Here is a 20,511-nt window from a genome sequence, read left to right on the forward strand (position 1 = left end):
CCTAATGACAATGTGAATTCCTATAAAAATATAACAAAATAACAGCATACGATGTTTGCAAAGTCCTTAAAACTCAATTTAGCAATGAGTTTCTCCTATTCCAACCGATGTGTTAGGGTCCAATTAATTTGCTTTTAATTTGAAAAGAGAACAATGTGTTAATGAGTTAAACCTCATCAAACCTCATCTGACACTGCAGAAGCTGTTGAAATCTCATGTATTCCCGGAAGCCCATTCATGTACCCACATTTGAGAACCACAGTTCTATACAGGGGCCTGATTGATTAATCGAATGTCCGATTGGATCCAATGACCGATGTTTGATGATTATTTTAATTTACCTTCATGTACTCTGAGCATTCACGGCTGTTGTAAGCAGTAAACTTGGTGTCATTCTTTAACACACATAAATTCATGCCATAACCTTGTTATCTAGAATATATGTCATGGAATTTATCGACGAGATCATTATGCGGACCTGTCATTCAAAAGCAAATATTAAGAAGAAGCAAATATTAATTCTTGGCAGCAATGTCTAGGTGAGCATTGCAAAAAGAGTGTGCAAAGAATTGACCTGTGACACTACTTTATAGTCACAGTTTCAAATAATAAAATACATAATGCTAAACGAATGAAGCATAAATGTGATAAATATGAGCTTCATGATTGCTGTTCTTCTGCCCCTGTGACAAATTCCCAAGTGGATGTTAAAACTGCTGCCAACTCAGAGCCAAATCATGTTCAAGTAGGCACTTCATGATTGTTTTAATCAACAATTAACCGCCCAAATTGATGTATGGTCATGCAGAACAAACTGACGGGAGAAAAGTCTAAAAATACTTGACAGAGCTCTTGCTCTCTTTAGGGATGAGCTAAGCGTGTCATCTTGCATTCGCCGTCTGCCCCAAAATGGCTTGGGAGACTTTTTGAGCATGACATAAGCCCCCTGGGATAGCTTCAGTCAGACATGCTGGGGACAGACGAACATGGACACCATCAATTCGGGCCTGTTTATGTGGAAAACAAATATAAATGCAACCTGACTGGGCAAGCAGAAGACTACTACGTAAATTAACTTTGCATTATTTAAGCACTATGTTTATCTTGCAAGACCCTTCTCTTACCCTGTCTTCCTCAGCAATGAATGCCGCCCTGACAAGCAGCAGCGTCTTTCCCACATTACTCCTGCAGTTTATCCCTTTTACACAGAGACCTCAAGAGACTAACGGCTTTCTATTCACGGGGGGAAACAATACACCCTGACACTCTCTCTTCATCTCAATCAAATCCGCACTTTCTACAAAAGCACTGACCACACAGACACAACAAATGAGCCACTTATTTGAATCCGCTGCATTTTGAGCATATGCTGGGGTTAGTGATTAACACCCACAAAGCACCATGACCAACAACTACCCAAAGGGTTTACAAACACCCTGATCAAAATAGCCCTTAATGAGAGCATGATTATTCCTTACTCGGGCTGAAAAGAACAAACATTATTCCAACATCATTGGGCTAATAATACAAAACTAAGGATAAGCATTCGTGCAGTAAAAAGGAGCGCTTTGTGTGCATTTTTTATCTTTTTAAAACTATCCCCTTGCAAAGAATCCTCATACAAAGCTGCAAAAATGCCTGTAATTTGCATTCTGTGTCCGTACTAGGACAGTCTGCACAAATTGCTTCTATGGCCAACCTTAATGAAAAGTGCATTCTTAGGGGTGTCAGATTAACATATTACATGCAATCAACTAATTAGATTCAGTTAAAACAGATTTTTTAAAATCAAATTCATCTAACATTTATTCTCTAACTTTTTTGCTTTCTATGTACTGACCGTTTTTATGCAACAGGCTTCTTGTTCTTCAGTTGTTAGTAGTTGGAAAACTAAGGGTCAATCATACCCTGAAGAAGACACTTGATTAGCTGCGACAGTGTATGTAAATTTATCTTTTATAACTTTTAATAAAGGTAGCGTGATTTGCATTCTTTATAAAGAGCTTGCTTCCAACAGTAGCAATTCAAGTTTAGCCTAATACACAAATGCTGCGACAGACAGAAAGGCTTATGTTTTTTTTAATGTTAATATCTAATTATTTGACAAGTGATTAAAAAAAAAACAACAGCACCTTTTCTCCTACTGTTGAATCTTAAAGTTGATGCCAGCAATTCTGGTGCCAAACACAGCAGAAGGTAAATAGTTAGAAATGCATCTGTTAAAAAAAGTGACTTAAGACATTTTTGTTGTTTATCAACATTTTGATACGTCACTAACACAATGTATCTAAAATACATTCTGGTTGAGAGTTTTCTCTGAAATTTTAGGTGAGATTAAAATGAGATGTATTAGATCATTTGATTACATATTTTACTCACTCAATTTTTAATCTTTTGGCCTTTTTTAAGTTTTAACACGAGTCAACAAATTTATCAGGGAGGATAAGCAACGGGTGTGCTTGCATGTAAAACGTCAGCCAAAAGTTTAAAAACACCTTCAAATTCAAATCGTCTGAAAAAGGTCAAGACATTCATGCAATTAACCTTTGAAAATTTATAGCTGTGAACTGAAAGTCATTGCAGGTCATAAAGCATCATTCGCATCATAAAGAGGATTGAGAACATACCAGCAAAGGCAAAGCTGTTATCCAGGCAAAAAAAAACCCTACTTTGAAGAATCCAAAGAATAAAACATGTTTTGATTAACTGATCAACATTTCTTCAAAAAATATTGATGACTTAGGTGTTTTTTTTGTAATGATGAAAAAACCCCAATGAAGTGGGTGTTTCTAAACTTTTGACTGGTATTGTCGTATCGTTGCAGACCACAAGCCTTCCCACTTTTACTGACTTACTGTCATGTCAGCATACACCAAATCCCATGTTGTTTGAAGTAAAAGGACAGGGCTGCTGGATAGTCTTCAGCAACACATTTGAACATGCATGGGACATCCAGCTGCCTTGTGCCTTCAAGGGTTTTTTTGGCAGGCCCGTAACAATATAAAAACACAGACTCGACCTCCATATGGCGCCTGGAATGCTAAATCACTTACAGCACACACTCTCCGACTTTCAAACAAACAATGCTGTCAAATGTTAGGTTCAAATTTTCCCTTTTCTCTCTTTGGTGTGTAACTTACCTGTAACCGGCAAAAGTTGTAACTTTGGGCAGTTTCAAGCACCAACTCAGCACTTAAAAGGCTACAAATGTGAAGAGAATTCTGATGTATGATGGCAAAATTTTAATGCCTGGCAATTTAGGAACAGGTGAAGCATACCGTCGTTCTACAAGAAGTAGTTATGCGCCAGATCTAAGGTGTAAGAAAAACTTGAGCAGTTTCCTGTCTAGACCACCTGAATGGGGGATTGCTAATTTTAGTGGGGCAACATTAGTGCCTGAAATGATCTTGAGAGAAATTAATCTGCAAGGTCAAGTGGGGTCAAAGAGGGAGAAGACGGAACTTTTCACTAGTAGCTGATGGATTTTGCTCCTTTATTCTTCAGCAGCTGGTCAATTGACCTAGCCTAGCTTGCATTTTAAAAGAAGAAACTCAAGGAATCACACTGGGCCACTCATTAGAGGAGAACAATTGCCTTTGGCTGGGCTAAATGCGGGCACCATGGGGGGTAAGAGAGAATGAGGAAATGGCAAATAATTCAGTGGCACCAAGACGTTTTGCTATTATCCCAAGATTGGCCTTAAACGTTAAATAGAATAAAAAGCCACTCGCAAAAAAAGACATGAAAGAGTGATGCAACTGTGCAAAGTTCACTTAACGGAAAGTGTCCAGTTCAAACACAAACATCGCTTATCTCAGTGAAACTCACGCCCCCAAACGGTTCTGCCAAACGTTGGAATTATTGTGAAATTCAGCAATTCCTTACAATGCTTCAAAAAGAAATATTTACGCCATGTATGTCAAAAGTTTGACGTTGCGAGGAAGAGGGTCAGGAATGTGCTGCAATGTTTTGCTTAACTAAGCCAAAGATGGCTCATACCAGAATACAGTAAACAGCATAAACGCGTAGGTTCAGCCGAATATAATTTTAAAGTAGCTTCTTTTAAGTTGATCAAATCATCAGTTCAAAGAGTCCTCTAGGAAATGATGGGGAAAAAAAAACGTTTATGGCCGTCAATTCGAAAACGTGACAGACACGCTGTAAGAAGGTTAATGTTTCTGACTACAAATAACAATCATCCCATAATATCAACAACATTAACTGCGCCCTCAGATCATGTTTAGATTTGATGTAATTGTCCGATTGCTGACATCAAAAAGTTAGCGAAAGTCTGCTCCGTGCGTTCCATGTTGCTTACGTACCGAATCGGCCAATCTCTTCTCTTCCGACGAACTTTTGCCAGGAATGAAAGTTTGACTCGGTAGTTTCTTGGCCGGAATGCAACAGGCACGCCGCTAATTCCTTAATTTCCACATGTTAAAAGTCCCACATACATCTTCAGCTTCAGGTATGCCTCTCGCTCGTGCAGATTCCAACTGCGTGCTGTCTCATCTTCTACAACACAGGCGAAGTAAGAGCTGCTGCGTTCACGTTCTATCGGAAAAACATAAACCACCATGTAAAGCTATGTGTGACAAAAAAAAAACTGTTTTAGCACATTTAACAGTTTTTCATCACTAAAATCCCTTATCGTTACGAATACTTAGGTTTGGATGAATACTTTTTTTATTTTTTAGCTTTTGAGCACAAGCGAACTGGCAAAATGTCACACACGCTAGAATTGATGAAATGTACGAGGCCATGAATGTAACAGAGGCGACTGCTTTTGACATCTCGGTTGTAGTTTCTTTCTAACATCTGGCATGTGGTGCAAAACTACGAATTACAAATAACAAATATCTGCTCAAACTGACATTTTTAATACTCTCATAATGTATAAAACCGTTGAAATGCATTAGTTCGTATGAATTTATGTCTTAGGTATTTCCCACATTTCTATTTTGCAAGGTTGTGAGGCAACGTCTTTAGTGGGGTTGTGAATAGACAAAACAAATGGGAACTCTTACAATCCCATTTATGAGGGTCAGGCCATTTGAAAGTTCGGCCCACAAAAGATAGCTTCAGTGAATCAATTGCGCTGGATGATAATTTATGTTAGGCTGATTAAAGAGAATGGGGTTTAGACCTCTCCCTCCCTGCTTTTCGTCGAGAGACTTCAGACAATAGGAAAGTGCTTTCATTCTATTGCGGGTCCATCATTTCAAATAATGAGAGAGAGGGAGAGAGAGGGAGGGAGAGGGAGCGAGAGAGAGAGAGAGCGGGCGAGAGATTAGAAAAAATGTTGAGTTCAGTATAAAACAACTCCCGCTACAGCGAGGTTATAATTCAACGTAATACTGCCATCTACTGGTTCAATTGAGTAAAGATGAGTATTCACGTTCCAACTCGACTTTACCAACATTTTACTGTATATTTTTTTTATCATACATGAGACAAAAATGCACACATTCTTTACTAAAGTAGCAATAAAATATTTCACTAATAAAAAATATTTTATTATTGGTACAAATATACTGACATAATTTGAAGAAAAAAAAGACAACTGCCCTTCCCCAAGCTATCGATGTACTGTATTTTTTTCGTAGCAATTACTGTAAATGGCTTTTGGTATTTCGGCACAAGGTGGCAGCAAGAACTTATTTTCCCCACAACACATTGTTTTTGTTGTTAAATACATGTTCGGCAGAACGGGAATCGCTTGACTTTAAAACGTGTTCCTAATTACCTTATCTTAGAGAACATTCCAAACAATCCTGAACATTTTGCCTACACCCTATCAATTAAGGAGTAAAAATGAAGTGATTCATTGACAACTAAATGTCACAATCAACAACTTAAACAAAAAAAGTAACCATTTAGAGACAGCTTAATTTAAAATGGTCACAAATCCTTAGATGTCAAACTTTTATCAATAATTTATCTAATTTCCCATCCAGACTGATTATACTGTGTTTTATGTTCAAGCAAAATTTGCAAAGACATTTTACTTTGGAAAACTCAGTCACACAGTAACAACCAGTTTAGCTTGGTGAACAAGTTTTTAATCAATAAATACAAATTTAACAAGTATTAGTTAATTGCAAAAAAATGATTTGTAATACACTTTAATGTTAAATGAATTGTGTCTGATTAATTGATGGAATAATAATCAAGTCTAAAAATATTTAATAGTGACATCCGGTCCTATTGTGATCAAACCCACAAACCTGAAAGTATGAATACTTATTTTTGGCATGGATCCAGTACTCCGTAATGCGAGAAACTTGGTATACAACCGGGAAGTCAAACTCTTCAAGCACAACAACTTTCGAACAAGATGAAACATTGCTAAATATGGAGGTAATTATTTTATTTGTCTTAACCATCACTACAATGACTTGTGTCAAGTGATAAGCAAGGCTGTTTTATTTAGGCATTTGCATGCGTTATGCCTGTTCTAAAAACATGTTTGAAAATGAAACACTCCTAAAAGCTATTATTGATAATGGGGTATTCCTCTTATTAGCATCGTAGGACAGATGGAATATGTCAGTAGGTTATATGAGCATTACGTACTTAAAATCAAGACTTACTTTTGAAGAAAGACCTTTACTTTGACGTAACAGACAGTTATGAACCTGGGCTAAATTAAGTATAGAGAAGTTATCGAACAAATGAAATAACTAAAGTTTCACATCAATCTGAATACAAACTAGGACAATAAAAGAGAGATAAAGTGGACTTTTTGAAACTCAAATATTAAAACATCACACGTACACTGCCTCCTTTACATATTGTCTTTAAAACACCTCCATTCATCGAGTGTAAAGACATCGTGGTCTCTCGTCAATCAGAGTTCATTCTGTAAATGGTGCAGCTCAAGCGTCTGCTGTCATTTATCACACAGACGATGGGGTCAGATGGGCTTGGTGGTGGTGTTGTAGACAAGATGCTCCCTGTCTTCTATGGAGGTGAGTGGGGCGTTGTTGACTGGCACACGGTGGTGCTGCGAGGTCTTCTTCTTTCCCTTCATGAAGCAATACAAGAGGATGCCCAATAGAATGGCGATAGCAATAGCCAGGACGGCCGCTATTGCTATGATACCTGGACAAAAAAAAAAAAAAAAGAGCAGTAGTTAAAGAATGAAACACACAAAATGTGTGCTGCAAAGGCCAACTTCAAACTAAACAAAATTATTCATGGATGTCCATGCAATACTTGTGGTACACTTTATTTTGAAAATTATATTCAATCGTTCATTCCCGATGCCAAAAGACTGCTGGTCAAAAACATTGCACGACAGTATAACTCTCCAAAACTAGCAGTGGCCGCTAACAAGATGGTGCAATCAAATGCAGTCAGGCATTCTAAACCCAGACAGAAAAAAAAATAATAATAAATCCATCGAGGCATCAAACGTTAAAAGCTGCAAATATCAAAACAAGCATGATAATTTGCACATTTATAGATTGAAGCAGAGATCAGTAAAATAATTTTAATTCGAAAATCATTTTGAATAAGAGAAACAGATTCTGAATCGAATAGAAGACCCAAACATTGGAATCAAAATGCAATAAAGTCAGATTCCCACCCTTAAAAGTTACATACCTGTCTGACTTTCAGATACTCTGCGCTCAAACTCCTGTTTCCTTGCAAACACATCTTTCTCTGGCAAAAGGAAAAAAAAAACAATAAATCAACATGAGCAGTAAAAACAAGTTAATTTTGTTTGGAAAAATAGATTCTTCAATAATAACACATATTGCTTTTGAAGTTGGTGGACACATTGACTTAAAGACTGAATTATGAAGTAACAGCTTGGTGAATGCATGTTGTTTAAATAATTCAACGTAACCTGCTTGAGCTGCATTTTAAAGTTAAGATAGTAGACAATAGTTCTGGGTCTATTTGGTCCAATAGTAAAAATAAAGTACTTCAGTTCCTACTCACTCATTAAAATTAAATTCCCTCACTATTAAACAATATATTAATGTAAAATTTATTAAAAAAAAAAAAAGATGACTATTGGTAAATGATTTTGTTAGACCGTTCTTTCAGTATGCCCCTCATGATACAAGGTAGATCCCCTCTGTATGCATTTTAAAAGCTCAGAGCACAAAATGAACAAGACAATTGCCCCTGTTACCACTAAGTTAACAAAATTTTGGTGTGCTTTCCGTGCTTTTTAATTGTGCCGTTGACCTCAATCTGGGAAAAATAATCTGAGGCAAAAGAAAATATGTTACTCGTCCAAACAAAAGTGCACTTTAGTAACAATCTAAGTACTATAGAAAAATAAAGGACGATCAACGGACATTAATGCCAAGTTTGTAATTTTTCAATTTAAATTTTCTTTCATTCTGACTTTTTCCAGGTACGCTACATTTTAATGAGGTTTCAAACTTTATATGCAATGTTTTTGTCTTTTCTTAAATGTCTGGTATTGGTTTATTATTACTTATTTTATTTATTTTTTAAACGCAGGGCATTTGTCAAGTGTGAGATTTAAAAAGTAAGACAAAGTATTGTGTGATAAAAAAAAGGTAACTAAAGATACCATTTCAAGAAAATCTGTTAACCTACCAACAACAATTGAACAACCAGCCCAAAATAAAAATTAAAAAAATCTTGAAAAAAGTAGTAAATAAAAAGTAAAACATGGATAAAACCATTTCTCATTGAGTGTAGGTGTCATTATTTCAATTGATTATTTTGGATAACAAACTGTGATGAGTGCCACCCACCTGTTACCCCTCTGCAGACCTTCACACAGGCGTCCTTTGAGTCAAATCGGTTTTCGTTTCCCTGGCAACCACCATAGTTGAAGCGACTGCAGTCTTGCTGGAGAGGGTTGTAGTACCACTTACTGATAGTGTTCCTGCAACTGCCTGTCTGTGGAGGCTCCGTGCAGCGCACTGAGAACAACAAGTAATTAAGATTAAACCATCATATGTGATGACATATTCTATTGGGACAATATTGTCTCAAGAAAGAATCACCTTTTTGCTCATCCACTGGAATCTGCAGCAAAATACGAAATGTGTCGTCCACTGGATGATAGCAAGACATGATTGTGGTAAGCTTATACTTCAACTAAGAGAACTTAAAAAAAGACTTCAAACAAAAAGCGATACTTACAGTCCTTGCATTTTTGCTCATCCGAGCCATCGCTGCATTGAGCTTTTGAGTCACACTCCAGACCTGGTTCCAAACAGCAGCCGTTTGCGCAGGTGAACTGCCCGGCGGTGCATGGAACGCCACATTTTTCTGCCATGGAACAAGTAGAAAAACCTCTATTTGCATGACTACATAATACGGTCTAGAATATGAAATTCTTAGCAGAGTAAAAATAATCCTGCCAGTCGTTGAAACTTGGTCATACCTCGCTCATCTGGAACTGGGAAACCTCTACCAGTGCGACTTTTTTCTGAAGGGGAAAAAAAAAAAAAGCTTGACCGACCAATTTCCATTGACAAATATGATTGCTGGTATTGCTTCAAAGCTTACTTTTTAAATCACTAAACAATACCACATACCACCAACACCCAAGTAATAAATAATTGAGGATTTTTTTAATCCACTTTTTTCAATTAAATGATAGAATATTCAATGCATTTTCATTTCTAAAAAAATGTTCAAAAGTGATTTGTATACATTCAATTTCTCTTGAGTTTAAAATATTTTAAAATGTGACACATTTTAATTCATTATATTTAAAAAAAACCCTGTTGTATCTCATATTCGGCTTTTATTACTTTTTTGTTGTTGTTTTTTAAACAGTGTCCTCCTGTCTAAACAATTTGGCATTTCCCTTGTAATACAACTTAATGAAAAATTAAACGATCAGACTATTCTATTAATCAATGGATTATCTAAAAGCATAATTTATTTTTTTTAAAAAGGAAAAAAATAAGAGTGACAGCCTCATTACTAATCTAATATTCTGTAGCTCCTCTTTTGCAATGCACAATTTTTTTTTTTTGTTTATACATTTAGTTTTGGAGGTCCAAGAGAATTCAAAATAAGTTTAATCAGTGTTGGGAGTAATGCATTACAAAAGTAATGTAGCTACTGTAATTAATTTATGCTGTAACGCTGTAGTGTAATATTGCACACACAAAAATAATATTGTACTCATTACAAATGATTAAAGTAAACCCAAGAAAATTGTCGTGCGGTGTGGCTTCTAGCTGCACACAATACGCAGGCAGCATCGCCAAGCTGTATTTCTGTAATTTAGAATGTGTTTTGCAATAATACATAACCAGAGTTATCATTTATTTCTTTATATTTACAAAATCCACATTCTTTGTGATTTCTGTATTGCACTCCTGTTTTGTCAAACACTTTTTGTGGGTCCATTTATACGTGAAGATGTGCGGCACTTAATTGCTAGGTGATAGTCGCCAATTTTTTCCCCACGGTTGTCAGGTTGTGTCGCTCAGTGTGCGGTGGGCTGAACAGAATCGAATTCATGAGCAACTGGTTGACTGGAAAATATTAGTCAAAGTCAACCTTCTGCTTTTTGACTGAAGAAGTACCACGAGCAAGATTTAAGGTGGTTGAACCCCAAATTGTTGTTTCCAGTTTTCATATACTTTTAGTACATGCAAAAATATCTTTTGCAATTCAAAAGCAAGGTGCGGCCAAGACTGTTACATAGACTTGGACTGTATATGCACAATAAAAGTGTCTCTTTGAAATGTCAGTTGATCCCTACAATAGCGACACACTGAACACATTATAGCAAGAAAATGAAACATACCTGTGCCATAGCATGCATTTGTGCATTCGTCCTTAGTGAGATAGTTATTCAGATTTTCTCGGCAGCCACCGAACACAAACTCCTCGCACTTCTGCGAAGCAGCGTTGTAGTGCCATCGAGGGAAGGCACCGCGGCATGGGCCAATCTTCTTTGGAGCCATGCAGTGGTCTGCATAAAGTAAGGGTAAATTATTATTATTTTAACTCACCACCTGCCATTTGACCACAATAGACATCAAATATCCATTTTTACTCAGCTGGCAGTGAATAAGTAAACAAATATGTGAAAAGATAAAAAAAAGATGTTCTTCATATTCAAATGTCTCCATTATTAATATCCAAACTCGGCAGCATGAAAAGTAAATTTCCTCTTTTATTAGTTGACATGATAGGGATAAACAGATTATCGGCCTGGCTGATTATCAAGGCCAATATTCACCATACTTGCAAATTTTTATTAATCTTACAACCGATAAACTTGGTCATCATGCCTCCGGTCATGCACTCTGACAATCTGTTATGGAGCTTTGCCCACAGTAGCTTTAATTCTCGATTATCTGCCACCCTGGCTATCGAAGATCTGTATCGGCCATGAAAAAGAAAAACATCGGTCGATGGCTAATTGACAATAATTCATTCAATATACTTCTTCACAAGTTGTGACTCACATAAGTTCCCCCTTAGATTCAACATACACCAGACAACAACAAAAGTCTATGCAACCTGATCTGGTGTTTTTGTGTTTTTGATGCTCATCTCAACGGCCAACAATATGTTGTGTGTGCGCTTCAAAGAGTACAGACTACAGGATGACATTGTGGGTAGAAACATGTAAAAAGAGGACGCTTGTTTAAAAGTGTGGGGTACGTAAGAAGAGGTTGGTCAGGATGTCACAGTTTATACACAAAGAACTATGCTCATCTTACGTTACAATGAGCCTCCTTGTCTATATACCATTTGTGAACACCACACAGGTGCCATTTACTTTTGTCTTGACTCTGAACGCACTCCTCAATGATGACATAACACACAAATCTACAACAAAAAATGCCAAATGTCAAATGTGATTCAAGTCAACAATAAATACGAAAAACTCACAGGCCTCTTCAAATCATAATATGTTGAAAAGTTTGGCCCAAATGTCTCACTGGTTAGAAAAAAAAATAAATTAAAAACATTTTATTTATCTTTATTGAGCCACCAAACACACAATACACATGCCGATTATTCACATTCCGACATCTAATAAAACATTATTTGCTCTGTTTGTCAATATACAGTAATATTCTGGCATAGATAACTTGACTAAGATAAATTACTTATTATAAACAAGTAATTTTCTGACCCAGTTAGTCAAATTGCAGCACATCTTTACATAGAGCTCTGATAACGCACTAACGTCCTCCAGTACACTGCTTGGGAATCACTAGCTTATAGTGTGAAATGTTTTGCTAATACAATAATGTATTTAGAAGCCCTTTCCTTTGCAATCTTTTGTTGTTCACAAATTCAAGCTTGTAGTTCAAGGAGAATTTAAAAGAATCATATTGTTAAGAGGGAAACATCTCAAATTGTGTATTTCTGCCTCCACCAAAAGACAATATTCCTGCTAAAATTTTAGGAATGAGTTAACTAAAAGTATACTGCTGACAATAATGAAATTAAAATAAACATTCACTTTTTCCAATTGTTTCCATGCTATTGCCTTTATGTTTTAGCTGAACATAATCTAAAATAATCTAAATTGCAGGTAGAACATTTTGAGATTTAACCCAACCTAAAAAAACAAAAAAAAACATGGTGGAGGACTTTTAGGTAGACTTGACTTAGAAATATATGTATTTCTTTTAAAAATTCAGAGACGTAGCTACAGCCAAGTGTCTTATCACATGAGCCTTGGATGGTAAGCAGTGAGCACACATTTAAATTACTAACTCAAAAAGATCATAGAACTGTTAATGGGACAGGAAGATGGTGCAAGTGTTGTGGTTGCTCAATACAATATGGCAAATAATATGAAAAGAAAAATGAAGAGCATTGTGTGAGGCATATGATGTCTTTATAGGTAGATACTCGCCTTCCAAGTAGTAAATCTCCCTCTCCGCCATTACCACACAGAATCAAAGTTTAAGCAGAGTACAACTTCAAATGTTTGTATGGTTTACCATTAACAGATATGACAAAAGAGACTGTGTTCAGGCTGTATAGTGCACATGTAACGTCTGGGCATATTCAATTCCTCCAGTTTCAGTCGAAAGACTTTTACATTATTTTTTGCTGATTTTTCTTGTAGTTAAAATTTTTTTAAAATAAAACATTTCTATTATTATCAGAGAGTAAACAAACGAATGACTAAAGTTGAACAGTATTAAATCATCTTAAATGCTATACTTGCACATTTTTAATGATCTAAGACCAACAATAATTTTGAAAATTCTGAAATGTAGTTTATTAAAAGCGAGTTTAAGATTTTCACTAAAAAACTCAGATATTTCAGTGCATTTTCAATTGACTGAAACCTGGCTTTTTTCCCTCACCTCTACAACACATTCAAAATAGAAAACAAGGTGTTAATGGATAATTTAAATGAACTGCTCAACCTGTGACGTAATTCCACATTACCCACTTACTGTAAACTGCGTAGACAAATTATATTAAATTGACCAGATGAATCTAAAAGCCTTCTAATGACTTTCCTTTGACAGAGGACGATTGGAGTGTTCTCATTTACGAAACAGCTGAAACCAGACAGACAGGTTTTGTTGAGTCGGGGGTGGAAGGAGTGGGAGTATACCGAGAACGCTCCTCACTTCCCTTTTCCAAGGCTCTCAAAACATAAACATGAAGATTAACGTCAGCGGGTCATGTGTGGTATTCTGAGGAAATGACCTTGACAATTGATTCAATATAAAGGAAGCGAAGATTAAGGCGGTCACATTACATGTTCTCGTTCTCTTATCTTTGTACAGTTCCATCACTCGGCCTGTAGGAATTAAGTCAACAAGTCTTGGCAGGTTTCATAACATTAAAAGGCAAATGTTCCACAATGGCAGGACAACCGGAGGTCATCTCTTGAGAGGTATTCAGGTTGGCTTGTAAACAGTGAGATGCTGAGCTAACCAAACAGAATTGTGAACATCAAGGAAATCGTGTAGGTACTGTATGTAAAAGTCCCCCGAGGAAACCACATGAGCATCAGGTCTCAACATGAAATAAACAACTCTGAAGGTCTCAAAAACCATGTGAAAAACGGAATGGACGTCATAGGAAAAAGTGGTTAGGTTCTTCACCCTGTCATGATGTAAACGCCTCTAAGAAAATATCTGACGGTTTGACATTTGGCAATTCATTTGTTTTTTAGAAAACAGGCTAAGACTGTGGTTGGGTACACAGTAAATATTTACATTTGTTTGACATTTATCATACGATGCGTGGAGCTGAATCTTTGAACATTTAACAGGTCCAATCTGTCATATTGCAATTTCAATTGATATAAAAAGTACAACAGTAAAGTGAATCATGTTGCTAAAAACAGTAGGCCATAAAATGCCAATAACAGAAAAAAGTTCAGCCATGTTATTGTCTACCCTGTCAGCAAAAGCAATTACAGTATCTTGTTGCTCGTATGCATTACATCTTGTGCGGCCAAGAGATTTAAAAATTGAGGGATTAATTACTATATGTATAAATCAGCAATTCGTAATCAATTTCTTTTTAACCTTACCCGAGAAAAACCCTTAGGTTTTTTGTTTTATTTTTTAATTGAGGTATATTGCATTATTTTGGCAGATAAAAAGATTAGTATACAACACAAAAAAATGTATTTTGTCATTTATTTTCTTTAACAAACTTTAACGGATGCAATTGTAACTATTTACCTTTAGCTGCATTTGAGAAAAAGTCGCAAGTGTTACATGCAACTTAGTATTAACCATCAGGAGGAATGCTGGTGTTTTGTCAATGGCCAAATAATTTGAAAATAACATTCAAATAAAACATTGCTTATGTTGTCTGTTGCAAACTTGCTCAAACACGGCACCTTCTTGAGTTTAGTCTGACAGAGAGCTTTGCTATGGCTTGCTACATCAGCATCTTTGTTGCTATGCTTAGCTGTGGCTACAGTCAAAGCTGGGTGCTTTGCATTTATGCGGCAGGCTTAACCTGAGCTACTTCTTTGGTAAGCAATCTCCTTTTTACGCCTTTGCACTTCTGCTTGCCATCCAACCCACAACAGGAGCCTATCAGGTTACGTCAAACACAATGAGAGCCAATCGGCGTCTACTTCAGGGTCTTATTGACATGGCCTTTTTGCAATCACAAACAACTCAAGCACAAGAAGCCTGATGCATAAAAAAGTACAGTATATATTGGCGATTAAAATATATAACAGTTTAACTGTGACTGTTTTTAACTGATAGCAATTACTCTTATTTTGATACCCCTAATAACTACATTGTCTGCATGGAGTCAATTCATTGCAGTTGTAGTTAATGTAATTTTAAGAGTATAACAATCAATATGAAGTTTAACAGACTGCTCAGATGTTTTCTGGTGCGAAATAGCAAACTGTAAAAAATCCCTTATGGTGTTATTAACTGGTCGGTATGTCATGTCATGGGAAAGTAGATTAAGATGAGACACTTACGTTCTGACTGTTCAGGTGTGAGAACCAGAACAGTGACTTTGGTCGAATCCGACTGACCACTGGTGTCTGTGACGGTCAGTTGGAATTTGTACATTCCCGATGTCAGATTAGACACGATAATCTGGTCTTCATAGTTAGTTTTCTATGTGAAAACAAAGACTGGTTACCAATCAGGATTCATCACTTTATGAGAACCAAACAAAGCTATGGACTCACCTCTATAATAGCATAGGGATAATCACTGAGCATTTGCCAAATATAGGACGCAATCCCTTCATCATCTTTGCTCTCCAAGCCATTCAGCGTCACGCTCTCCTGAGGCTGCACCACACGGTCCGGACCCCCATTTGCCACCGGTGGACGGTCAGTTTCCCCTGAAGCAAGACATCATGGGCACATTTTTATTACACAACCATCAGATGTACGGTATAGATTCAAATCCAGTCATTTTCCAAGCTCATACTGCAAGCCATTCACAGGTGAAATGAAGCTGTGGTAGATGAGAAACCGAACATTGCACCAGGGGCTGTAAGAGTTGGGCATGCGTCAACATGTTCAAGTGGAGGTTTCTACCCTTGTTATGTGGCCTCTATTGTGAGTGCAAACAGACTGTTTGCACCCATTTGGGGGGGCATCACATGAAAAAAGTAAGTGACTCTACAGTTAAGTGCCCATTTCTTCAATATTAATTGATGAAAATTTTGCAAACAGAGGTAATTTAAAAACATTTCCAGACAAGATGTGTTGTGTGCAAAAAAAGCAGTACCAACTTCATTGTATCCAACTAAAAATAGATTGAATTAAGAGAAGTGAATTGTTCACTTCTAGGCCATCATTTGGATCCTGTTAAGGTTTTTAAAAAATATATGATATCTGCAATCGTTACTATGGTATCATTATAATTAGAGTTATATTAATTTGAATACATTGAGTTCATCTACACTCTGATGCTTTTCTAGTTCATGAAGCATTATTTACCCCTCCTTCGAAAAAAAAAAAAAGTGATTTTACAAGAAAATGGAACATTGGCCTAGATTGTGAAATTCAGTTTAAAGGAGAAACACTTGAAAAGAATGTTATAAGTACAACCGATTGCATCAACTTCGGGTAACCCGGTGAAGCAGTGGTGAGAATGTCCGCCTTAAATTAAGGGACCCCAGTTCAATTCCAGCTGGCTCCAGCCTTCCTGTGTGCAGTTTGCATTTTTTCCCCAAGCCGGTGAGGGTTCTCTCCAGGCACTACGGCTGCCTCCGACACTCCCCCCAAAAAACATCCATGGCCGGTGTCCAAAAAAAAAACACTATTGTCCTTAGGTGTGATTGGGTGTGTGAATGATTGTTCATCCCTGCAATTGGTTGGCAACCATTACAGCAGGGGTGGGCAACTCCAGGCCTCGGGGGCCGGTGTCCTGCATGTTTTCTCTCTCAAACACACCTGAATCAAATGATTAGGATTATTCTCAAGCTCCAGCAGAGCTTGTTGATGAGCTAATGGTTTAAATCAGGTGTGTTAGGGAGAGAAAACTGGAAAGCATGCAGGACACCGGCCCTCGAGGGCTGGAGTTGCGCACCCCTGCATTACAGGGTGTCCCAGCCTACTGCCCATCAGCTGAGATAGGCACCAACAAGCCTGCGACCCTTTTGAAGATAAGCAGCTCTAGAAAATGGATGGATGTATCAAATTCCTTAATTAGTACTTCTTTTTAGTTTTTAAGCTTTATTTATTTATTACCAAGTCCTCTAGACTAACTTTTTTTTTTTTTTTTTTACAAAAAGCAGAGAGTAAGCATCTGCCATAAAAAAAATTAGGGTCAGACATTGAGTCACACAATGTATATTGACTTGCAAAGTAAATATTCACGTTTCATTCTTTTTCATTATACTGTAAAACTAGTAAATGGGATGTCTTGAGCAGAGGTTTACATGGAACCAAGAACATGGAACCAAAAACATTAAATTTTAACATATACAATAATCACAATCACCAAAAAAAAAAAAAAAAAAGCAAATCGTCACACTCAACAAAATGTGATTTAAAAAAAAATCTCAGTCTTAAATTTTAGGGACAAATTAACATTATTTAAGGACAAACTCAAGTTCTGCAAGTACTACGACCATTATGATTAACACCAAAAGAAAGCAGCATAGTATGCCTTAGTTTAAAAAAAAAAAAAAAAAAAGACAAAAGACAATTTGATTAACTAGGTAAATAGGCACCTAAAAAGATACTTATAAAAATGTATTGCACATTAAATTAAGCATTGTACAGTATATAAACAAATGCCTAAAACAATTCAAGACATGTGCGTAGAATGAGTACGATAAACTTGAATTGTACTTAAGCAATTAAAAGCGGGAACATGAGAATAACTGTCAAAGAATTACGAATCCATCTTGTGTCGTTTCTGGCAACTTTTGCAGACAACAGTAAAGGCAGAAAATGTTTACAGCAATGGTTGGCCAATGTCACCCTGGGACCTGAGTTGCTAAGTCACTGCCGACTTTTGTAAAAGTTAGCAACAATTAAAAAAAAAAAAGGATTCTTCAATAGTACCCTTTAAAAACATACATATTTTAAAATAGCTACTCATAATTACATGTTTTAAGTGTGGTTAAAAAAAAAGCCAAAGCCAAACTAATATGCTATAGAATTTCTAATGTTACATCTGAAATTTAATCTAAAATTGTTTTGAAAGGGAAGTAGTACAAGTACATACAAAAGAAATACGACAAGGGCTAGAGTGGCAACAAACAACAACAAAAAATCAGTTCTGGCATTTTGACTTATACCTTGCCACTGATGCTAAGTCGTTCAATTTGTTGTCTACTTAATAAATGAAGAGGCCGATCCCTCTTAAGTACAACAGACGAAAATAATTAAACTACCAAATCGGCCCAAAAAGACACTGGCCCACCGGGCACTTGTCTTGTATGGCAGATGATCTAGTCAAGCCTTTATTGTGACCTCTAGTGTTGGTGTGTTTGTGCGGCTGGAGGATAGTCTTACTTGGTGGAAGATCCAGCTCCAGGTAGCTCTCATAGACATCGTCCAGGATGTAGCTGTAATAGCCTTTCTTTCTAACAAAACGACACGCATACTTCTTCTTGTAGAGGCAATTAAAAAGAAAGCAGGATTTGATGGCGTTTTCATCAGCACCCCCTTGCATGAAGACCACATTGCAATTTGGGTCCTTGCAGCAGGCCGCCACGCAGTCCCTGGGGCGGTCTAGTTTGGGAGACGAGATGAAAGTGGCCCCCTCGTTCACGGACTCGTCGACGTCTAGCACAAAATCCACGCGGCCTTTCTTAAATTTGGACAAACACGCATCGCCTGTCTCTTGAGTGGAGGCGCACCCCAAAAAGACTAGTAGCAGCAGGAGCGGCCACCGATCCATAATGACAAAAAATACCAGGGGGAAAAAGTGCTCGAACGAGTCAAATGTGGATTCCAAGCTCCGACTGAAACGAAACCGGGGCGAATAATTAACTAAAACGTCTTCCTGTGAGCTTCAGGCCGCGAGTCGTGAACACAGGGGTCGCGTTACCTTTTTTCTCTCTCACAAGCTTACACACGCACTTAAAAAAACAAACAAAAAAACAGAAACTGAAGAATCGCCACGAAGAGTCCCAGCCTTGCCGCCCGGGACTAAAAGACGAAAGTTTGTCTACTCCAAAGAATTTTGGCGTGTGACGACACTGACGAAGTGACTCAATCGTCACTCACCTGGTTGAGAGAGACAGGAAGTGAAATTCCACTCGTGAACATGCCACGCCCTTCCCTGTCTCTCTGCCTCGCTCTTTAACCACCTTGCGTCTCCAACAACAAAAGCCTTGCGTTCAATACAGAAACACGCGCATGTATACATTTTTGTTGTTCTTGAACAAAACGTTACTGTGGCTGTAGCAAAATAAGCGTCTTCTTATTCTCCCTGCATCCTTCGCTATTTGGAGAACACGCACATGCACACTCTTGTTGAGTAATGTTGAGGTGTTTAATCACTGAGACATTAAAATATATTTTAAAATCACCTTTAATTATATAAATTATAATCATCTATAATTTATAATCATCTATAATTTATACGATGAATATGAAAACTTTACTATGTATTTTTTAATCTGTTCAATGTTTTAAAGTTTTCTGTTAATGTCTTTATATGTTGTCAAGGCGCGTTCATTGAGTAATTTTTAAGCTACTTTGTTTTCTCTGGTTTGCCACTGAATGTCTAACGGTTTGTTTGAGAAGCACATTGACGTGTCTTGTGAATGAAACGAGCTATATAAATAAAGATCCATAGGCAGCATCACCTTGCCGTTTCTCTGTTTTGCATAAAGCTAAGAGCTAACCAAAATATTAAAACCATTCTCAGTGCGACGCGCTAATGACCAATCACAGCCAGCCACAGTACTGTACAACTGTTGGTCATGTGGCATTCATTGTACCACAAATGATCCTTTAGCTCATGTGATGTCCTTTTCATTGGATAGCAAATAGCAAAACGTGTTTTTAAAAGTATTCCGTCAACATGAAAAGCAATTTAGTAATCAAATCAGCTAAAGACAAAATCACTTTTTACTGCTGAAATTTCAAAATAGGTTGGATTATCCCATCCATCTGCCTGTCCATCCATCCATCCATCCATCCATCCATCCATCCATCCATCCATCCATCCATCCATCCATCCATCCATCCATCCATCCATCCATCCATCCATCCATCCAGAATTTGATTCTTGCAGTACATTCCAATGAAGTTGGGGCAGGGGCATGTTCACCACTGTCATTATCACCTTTTCTTCTGACAACACTCAATAAGGATTTGAGAATTGAGGACGGCAATTGTTGAAGCTTTGTAGGTGGAATGCTTTGCCATTCCTGCTTGGTGTACAATTTCAGTTGTTCAAAAGTCCGGGGTCTCTGTTGCTGGATTTTGCGCTTCATAATTTGCCATGTATTCTCAACGGGAGACAGATTCGGACTGCAATATAGAATATGTAAGCAGTTCGTAACAATCCTGAGTGCATTGTACTCTTTAATCCAAAAGGTGGCAATACAGGCTCATCTACGTTGAAAGCGACTAAGACAATTGGGTTACACCTCTTG

The 20,511-nt window shown here is 37.2% G+C and overlaps 1 protein-coding gene across 1 annotated transcript; it reads right to left on the bottom strand.

The window, feature by feature from the left end:
* Positions 1–6,040: 6,040 nt before the first annotated feature.
* On the bottom strand, positions 6,041–19,137 carry spint1a (serine peptidase inhibitor, Kunitz type 1 a). Its single transcript, XM_088433785.1, has 10 exons — positions 18,416–19,137; positions 15,626–15,783; positions 15,410–15,551; positions 10,766–10,933; positions 9,383–9,427; positions 9,139–9,267; positions 9,000–9,050; positions 8,745–8,915; positions 7,609–7,668; positions 6,041–7,104 (listed from the first exon to the last, which is right to left on the bottom strand). Exons 1-10 carry the CDS (start codon positions 18,801–18,803, stop codon positions 6,917–6,919), a joined length of 1,500 nt encoding a protein of 499 aa, XP_088289911.1. The 5' UTR covers positions 18,804–19,137; the 3' UTR covers positions 6,041–6,916.
* Positions 19,138–20,511: the final 1,374 nt, after the last annotated feature.

Source organism: Hippichthys cyanospilos, chromosome 14, assembly GCF_059441005.1.
Source record: "Hippichthys cyanospilos isolate Australia breed blue-spotted pipefish chromosome 14, RoL_Hcya_1.0, whole genome shotgun sequence".
Lineage (NCBI taxonomy): Eukaryota > Metazoa > Chordata > Actinopteri > Syngnathiformes > Syngnathidae > Hippichthys > Hippichthys cyanospilos.

What these genes read in the sequence shown, in the direction of transcription:
- spint1a (XM_088433785.1), bottom strand. Translation starts at nt 18,803, where the DNA reads ATGGATCGGTGGCCGCTCCTGCTGCTACTAGTCTTTTTGGGGTGCGCC. An exon ending in GGAGCTGGATCTTCCACCAA is followed by an intron (nt 15,784 to 18,415) that starts GTAAGACTATCC and finishes GTCTTGCTTCAG; the next exon opens with GGGAAACTGACCGTCCACCG. An exon ending in AGTATCTGAAAGTCAGACAG is followed by an intron (nt 7,105 to 7,608) that starts GTATGTAACTTT and finishes TTTTTTGTCCAG; the next exon opens with GTATCATAGCAATAGCGGCC.